General features: G+C 53.2%; 1 protein-coding gene and 1 non-coding gene across 3 annotated transcripts in view; one reads left to right on the top strand and one right to left on the bottom strand.

Moving 5' to 3' along the window:
• Positions 1-1,402: 1,402 nt before the first annotated feature.
• Positions 1,403-1,509, bottom strand: LOC140502938 (U6 spliceosomal RNA). Its single transcript, XR_011966656.1, has one exon. It is a non-coding gene; the product is annotated as a U6 spliceosomal RNA (small nuclear RNA).
• A 367-nt stretch (positions 1,510-1,876) lies between these two features.
• The window catches only part of TMEM259 (transmembrane protein 259), a 62,522-nt gene continuing 56,543 nt past the window's right edge, over positions 1,877-7,855 (top strand). Inside the window, exon 1 of one of the 2 annotated variants that reach the window (XM_072601342.1) lies at positions 1,877-2,425. In XM_072601342.1, coding sequence (XP_072457443.1) covers positions 2,135-2,425 — 291 coding nt within the window. In that variant the 5' untranslated portion in view covers positions 1,877-2,134. The remainder of the gene's footprint in view (positions 2,426-7,855) is intronic. The other variant, XM_072601343.1, reaches the window with a different exon arrangement.

Genomic DNA, 7,855 nt, shown 5'->3' with positions numbered 1-7,855 from the left:
AACCCCTTTACTAGTTGATCTTCAGGAGTTGGCTAAGGTCTCATCACTATCTTGTCAAGTCTGGTGATGAGCCTCTCAGAAGTTAGCTATGTTGGTCCTCAGGGGACTGACATAAAGGGCTATTGACCAGACTTTGGGTTTTGGCCTTGTAAAACTTTGTTAAAACATTTTGGAGATACCTTGTTTCCCAGAGCTAAGGGCCAGCAAACAGGCTGTGTCCTGACCTTGACAACAATAATCTTTTGCACTCTGGATGATCTCACCCTCTGGCAAAATGTATTGCACCAGGTCTTCAATCCTTCTATTTCCCAGTGACCTGAGAGCCAATATCTACCACGTCTCTGACATGCTCACAATCCCTGTCCTTGTCACAGAATTCTGGTTCTGTACCCCATAGAATAATCATGATCCCCAAGACTTGGGACAATAACGTTTCTATAGGACCCCTAGGAACAATAACGCAAGACCTAAAAATGATTATATCATAGCCCAGTCCACATGTATATAAACATTGCCTGTACCCCAACATGTTAGACCCTCGTCAGGAGCGGGGCTTCCTTGGATGCAAGTCATTTTCCTCACTCTGAAATAAATTATACCGCTACTTTGTATCCGGACACATCTGCCTCTAGCTCCTCTGGCCATGCCCAGGTTAGAGACTGGTCCAGTCTGGACTCCATTCAAAATTCTATTGACAACCCAGAGAATCTTTGCCAAGGAAATCCCATGGATTTTCCCAGAGAGCTCCACAAGGATCATGGGTCTGACAGAACCGACAGAACTAAAACGACTGAACAGTTACAACAATCCTAGCCCCTGGCGCATAGTGGGTGCTTAGCCATTGATTGTATCCGGGACCAACACACAGTAAGTGTCTTGAACTGCGTGTTTGCAAGATCTCTTTGAGGTGAACACTATTATCCCCATTTGACAGATGGTGAAATTGAGCGTGAGGAAATGTTCAGTGACTCGCCCTCAGGCATACAACTAGTAAATGCTGAGCTGGGGTTCAAGTCCACCACTTTACCTCCATTCCAGGGTGTTGAGGTTTCTTCCTCTTCCTTCCCCGCCCTGATCTCACTACACTTATGCTGCCTCTTACAGGACAATAAAAGAGGGAGGCCACCTGGAGCACAGGGATGCTCCTTCCACCCTCCTCTGGAAGCTTTGGTCCAGGGGTTTCAGGTACAGGTTGCTACGTTTCACATTCAGTTGTACACAGGCTGAATGCTCCTGGCCTCCCTATACATGAGAGCGAGCGAATGTGAGCGTGTGTAGATATATAAACACATACAGATATACACATATTTAGACATATATACAACCTCCAACAAAGACCCTTTCCAGCTCTGAAATCCCTCGCGTCTGCCAGGCGTTACAGAAAAACTTTGGAGGAGTTTGAAAAAATATGGAACGCTTCACGAATTTGCGTGTCATCCTTGCGCAGGGGCCATGCTAATCTTCTCTGTATCGTTCCAATTTTAGTATATGTGCTGCCGAAGCGAGCACGAAAATCAGGGGCTAGCTCCTGCTATTTAAGGCTGAACAATAGATCTATTTTATGATTAGGATGACTAGTATTGCCACACATCATTTTTCTTTTTATTCTTCTCTAGATGAAGCCAGTCTCAGAATAAGAACTCAACGTATAATTGAAAAGTAAAATTTTCCCACTTTATTCGTGTTGCACTAGAAATGCGGTTGCATTTGCAAAACTTCGAGTCGAAGCTTGTGCGGCGGTGGCTCACGGGAGAGTATGCAAAAGACGCCTTGGCTTGGCCCCGCCTGGGCGGCCGGGAACGGAGGGGAGGGCCGGAGAGGGGGAGGGAGGGAAGGGCGGAGGAACCGACTGGAGGGCGGGGCTGTTCCTCCAGCGTCCCAGGATTCACCGCGGGCGAAGCCGTCTCGTCAGCAGGGCCGGGGTCGCGGCGACTGAGGCGGCGAATGGCGGCCTGTAGGCGCCTGTGAGGAGGCGGCGGCGCGGCCGGAGGAGAAGCGGCGGCGTCCGGAGCGTGGGGCAGGGGCGAGGGCGAGCACCCGGCGGGAGCGCCGCGGCCCAGGAGGGGCCCCATGGCGGCTGGGCCGCCTTCCCTGGGAGCCCCGGCCTGTTAGCGCCCCGGCGGCCCAGAGCAGAATGTCGGAGAACCCGCCGCCGCCCCCGCCCGGCCCCGGGAACGCCCCGGGCAGCGGCCCTGCCAACTCGGCCGGCGGGGCTGGGCCCGGGCCCGGGGGGGCGGCGGCCGGAGGCGGCGGGGCCGGGACCCCCCGCGGGGCGCGCACCCCCAACCTCAACCCCAACCCCAACCCGCTCATCAACGTGCGCGACCGCCTCTTCCACGCGCTCTTCTTCAAGATGGCCGTGACCTACTCGCGCCTCTTTCCGCCTGCTTTCCGCCGGGTCTTCGAGTTCTTCGTGCTGCTCAAGGTGAGCCCGAGGGCCGCAGCACCGCCCTCCCCCCCGCTCCGCCCTGCCGGGCTCAGCAGCCCCCCCATGGGCGTCGTGCCCCCCTTGTGCGGAGCCGCCACCCCCATGGACGTCCAGCCCCCCAGTGCCCCCCTTGTGCAGAGCCACCCCCATGGACGTCCAGCCCCCCAGTGCCCCCCTTGTGCAGAGCCACCCCCATGGACGTCCTGCCCCCCAGTACCCCCCTTGTGCAGAGCCGCCCCCATGGACGTCCTGCCCCCCAGTACCCCCCTTGTGCAGAGCCACCCCCATGGACGTCCTGCCCCCCAGTGCCCCCCTTGTGCAGAGCCACCCCCATGGACGTCCTGCCCTCCAGTACCCCCCTTGTGCAGAGCCGCCCCCATGGACGTCCAGCCCCCCAGTGCCCCCCTTGTGCAGAGCCGCCCCCATGGACGTCCAGCCCCCCAGTGCCCCCCTTGTGCAGAGCCGCCACCCCCCTGGACGTCCTGCCCCCCAGTGCCCCCCTTGTGCAGAGCCGCCAGCCCCCCTGGATGTCCTGCCCCCCTTGTGCAGAGCCGCCACCCCCCTGGACGTCCTGCCCCCCAGTGCCCCCCTTGTGCAGAGCCGCCAGCCCCCCTGGATGTCCTGCCCCCCAGTGCCCCCCTTGTGCAGAGCCGCCAGCCCCCCTGGACGTCCTGCCCCCCAGTGCCCCCCTTGTGCAGAGCCGCCAGCCCCCCTGGATGTCCTGCCCCCCAGTGCCCCCCTTGTGCAGAGCCGCCACCCCCCTGGACGTCCTGCCCCCCAGTGCCCCCCTTGTGCAGAGCTGCCCCCCTGGACGTCCTGCCCCCCAGTGCCCCCCTTGTGCAGAGCCGCCCCGATGGACGTCCAGCCCCCCAGTGCCCCCCTTGTGCAGAGCCACCCCCATGGACGTCCTGCCCCCCAGTGTCCCCCTTGTGCAGAGCCGCCCCCATGGACGTCCAGCCCCCCAGTGCCCCCCTTGTGCAGAGCCGCCCCCATGGACGTCCTGCCCCCCAGTGCCCCCCTTGTGCAGAGCCGCCCCCATGGACGTCCTGCCTCCCAGTGCCCCCCTTGTGCAGAGCCGCCCCCATGGACGTCCAGCCCCCCAGTGCCCCCCTTGTGCAGAGCCGCCCCCATGGACGTCCTGCCCCCCAGTGCCCCCCTTGTGCAGAGCCGCCACCCCCCTGGACGTCCTGCCCCCCAGTGCCCCCCTTGTGCAGAGCCGCCCCCATGGACGTCCTGCCTCCCAGTGCCCCCCTTGTGCAGAGCCGCCCCCATGGACGTCCTGCCCCCCAGTGCCCCCCTTGTGCAGAGCCGCCCCCATGGACGTCCTGCCCCCCAGTGCCCCCCTTGTGCAGAGCCGCCACCCCCATGGATGTCGTGCCCCCCTTGTGCAGAGCCGCCACCCCCCTGGACGTCCTGCCCCCCAGTGCCCCCCTTGTGCAGAGCCACCCCCATGGACGTCCTGCCCCCTGGTGCGGAACCCCCCCATGGATGTCCTGCCCCCCTTGTGCAGAGCCACCCCCCCATGGACGACCTGCCCCCCCAGTGTCCCCCTTGTGCAGAGCCGCCACCCCCATGGACGCCCTGACCCCCAGTGCCCCCCTTGTGCAGAGCTGCCACCCCCCGGACGTCCAGCCCCACAGTGCCCCCCTTGCGCAGAGCCTGCCCTGGAGCACTCAACACTCCCCTGATGGACATCCAGCCTGCAGACCCTGTGGTCTGTGATGGACATCCTGCCTCCCTAGTCTTTAACAGCCCCTCCCACCCCCTACCCTTTGCCTTTGAGGGCTGTACTTCACATTGATCTGACATCTTGTCCCCAAAAGTCTTTAACACTCACTATTTCCTCCTTGCCCCCCAAATCTGGGCCCTCTGCCTTCATCTGAGAAGAGGGGGGGATAGTGAAGCTATTTGTGGATTTGGGGGATCTGAATCCAAACTCGAGGTCTTGAGCTTAAGAGCTGTGTGACTGGACCCCCTCAAGGCTTGGTTTCCTGTCCTTACTTGGATGGAGGTTAGACCAGGTTCTAAAACTGATTCTGACCCACTGTCCTGCCCCTGAATCAGCCAACAAGTATTAAAAGCTTACTATGGGCCAGGCACTGTACTGAGTGCAGGGAACACAAAAGACTGGGACCCAGTGCTCAGGGAGATAACCTTCTGGTGGGAAAAAAAACATGCAAGCCTTGTAAGAGCCATATAAAGGTACACACGGGGAAAGACCCTGAGGATTTTAAAACCTCCACCTCGGTATCCCTTTCCAGATCCTATCCCCCTGCAGCCACTTTCATGAGTCTGTGCCCCCCCCCCCCAATTTTGGAAGGCAGGATAGTGCATTGAAAGAAGCAGTATATTTGGAATTGGGGGGATCTGAATTCAAATCCTTTCTTTGCCTCTTTATAGAGTTGTGAGATGGACTTACTTTTACCGCTTTGGGACTTCTTTTCCTTTTTGAGAAGTTTTAGATTGGGTGACCTCTAAGACCTTTATCTGTGTTTCTTTGATCCTGCCCTTAGGTCTTTAACCCCACAGTCCTCCAGCCCCCACCCCCCACTTCTGGTCTAAGGGACGGCAGTCAACAAGCTTTTTGATTAATTTTTAATCTTACTATTTTAACAATAATCTTTTTAATCTTACTATTTTCCCTGCAGGGGCAGCTAGATGGCGCAGTGGAGAGAGTGTTGGGCCTGGAGTCAGGAAGACTCATTCATCTTCCTGAGTTCAAATCTAGCCTCAGACACTTAACTAGCTGGGTGACCCTGTTTGCCTCAATTTCTTCATCTGTAAAAATAAACTGGAGAAAGAAATGGCAAACCATTCCTATATCATTGCCGAAAAAACCCAGATGGACTCACCCAGAGTCAGACATGACTGGGGGTAAAAAAAAAAAATTGATTTTTCTCTGCACTGTGCTACATGCTAGGGGTACAAAGAAAGGCAAACAATAGACCCTGTTTTCTAGAATCATGTAGTCTAATGGGGTGGCATAATATTTAAATAACTGGGTACATAGATATATATGCATCTATACATGTATAGTAAAGGAAGTCAATTTGAAGGGGGCATGTTACAGTGAATTTTCCTAAGGTTTAGAGCCCAAAAAGGACTTGAGAGGTCAGTATGACAAAAATGAGGCTCAGAGATGGAGTGACTTGGGCAAGGTCACAAAGGGATCAGATAGCAAAATGACATAATTGGGTTGGCTGCCAGTTCATTATTCTTATCTGTAGATGACTTTTCCAAACCTTGTGCCCAGGGTCTTTAACACTACAATCCCCCCAGCCATACAGCAGATGATGATCTTTAGAGTATTGGATTTTCGATGGATTCAGAGAAGTGCTCTATTGAGCTTTTACCACCATCCCCAGGGCTTTATCTCCTTTTGGTCTCCCTACATACACAGCCATCCCTCCTTAGTATCCCTTGTGTTGAGTCCTGCCACCCAGGCTTCTGGGACTCTATGGAAGAGTTTCCTGGCCCTTCCTCTTCCTACTCCTAAGATCTTTGCTCCAACACTTAAGAGTGTTCTGACCTCAAGATCTTAAGCTCTCCCCTACCCCAAAATAATTTAGGATGTCACCTCAGAAGTTATCTGGTCCAACCTCCCTCATTTTTGAAATGAGAAAACTGTAATAGGGGGGTTGAATCTAGGTCTTTTGACTGCAAATCTGTTGTCTTTCCACTACTCTATAGTTGCTTCATTCTGGGGTCCCACCCCTAAAGCCTTTAGCATTCAGGACTAACCCAAAGTCTTCATTGACCCTCTGAGACGCTGATCCCAAGATCTCTGCCTTTTCTGTGGTTTTACCTGTAAGATCTTCACCTCAGATCTCTTGTCTCTTTCAGACCCTGCCCCAAAAGTACCTTCTGGTGTTCCACCCCGAAAGTCTTTACCCTCCAACCCTCTCAGGAGGTTAGGGGGCAAGAAACATGGAGACAATTGAGTTTTCATAGGATTTGGAGCTGAAAGGTCATCCTGGAGGAACTGAGGCCCAAAGAGGGAATTTACAGATCACACAGGGAGTGTCAGAATTAGCAGCAGTGGCCTCAGGCCTTCTGACTGCATTGCACCATAGTGTGATCTCTTCTAGAGCCCTACCCAAAAAGCAGAGTAGGCCCCTAGAAAGGAAGAGTGAAAAGACTCCTGAGTGTAAATCCTGCCTCAGTGCTACAAATGTGGCACAGAGACCAGTCACTTCCTTCTTTTTGTTTCAATTCTCTCATCTGTCAGTGACTTTTAAGGTCTCTGCCAGGTATAAATCTGTAATTCTTCACCACCATATAAGCAGTTATTCCTCTGCACCGAAGCAGGTCAACCCATATGCCCCTATCCCCTTTCCTGGAGTCCTACACCCATGGTCTTTATCTTTAATCTCTTGCCCTTTTCAGACTAGGGCTTTACCATTTTCTCTTCACCTCCTGCCAAGGCTCCCATGTAATAGAGTAGATGACAGTATGTAGCCCGGGTTCTTGATCTAAGATCTATGAACTTTTAAAAAGCCATTATATTTATGTCTGTATATGTATAAAAATACATATGCACACATATACATAACATCTGTACATGCACATATAGCGTGTACAATGCATTAAGTACAATAATTGCACTTATAAACTAATGTAATTGATTTCTTTTGTAATTCTATATGTTTTATGCATTTAAAAATATTATTCTGGGGAAAGATCCACAGGCTTTACCAGACTTCCAAAGGGTCTTTGGCACAGACAGAGGCTGAGAATCCCTGATGTAGAAATTGGATTTTCATGAGATTTAGACAGATAATCTAATCCAGCTCCCTCATTTCATAGATGAGGAAACAGGCCCAGAGAGGGGAAGTGATTTAATCAAGGTCACACAGGGAGTAAGTAGCAGAGGCTTGGAGTTAAGTTGAAACTAGGCCTTCTGATTGTAAAATTAGTGTTCTGTTCACTATCACAACTACCTACTTCAGCTCCCATCCCCAAAGTCTTCATCACCAACTCAAGAGTTTTAATGTTCCCTATTCCCTAAGGTTTTGACCTCCAGTTTCCTGTTCCTTCCAGACCCAACCTCTAAGGTCCACCCTTTTCTAATGTTATAGGACAAGTGTCAATGTGGAGACAGTTGAGTGTAGGATTTAGAGCTGGGAGGGACTTTAAGAGTTCACCTTGTCCAGTCATTACAGAATAGGAAACTATGACCCAGAGAGGTAAAGTTACACAATGTCACACAGGTATTAAGTAGTTGAGTCAGCAGTTCAATTGAGACTCCTGATCTCAGCTGCATTGTTCTTTAAGTTACAGCTGACTGCATCATAGTCCCCACCCCCAGTGCTTTCACCATCATGGCAGGATTTTTATTCACTCCTTTCAGATCCCTTCTGTAGTTCTGTATCCAAGGTTTTTATTTCTGTCCTTTCCTTTCTAGGGCTACGCTCCTAAAGCCTTCAC

This window comes from Notamacropus eugenii, chromosome 4, assembly GCF_028372415.1.
Source record: "Notamacropus eugenii isolate mMacEug1 chromosome 4, mMacEug1.pri_v2, whole genome shotgun sequence".
Classification (NCBI taxonomy): Eukaryota; Metazoa; Chordata; class Mammalia; order Diprotodontia; family Macropodidae; genus Notamacropus; species Notamacropus eugenii.
The sequence above is the reverse complement of the archived record's forward strand: the minus strand, read 5'-3'. Positions and strand labels throughout refer to the sequence as shown.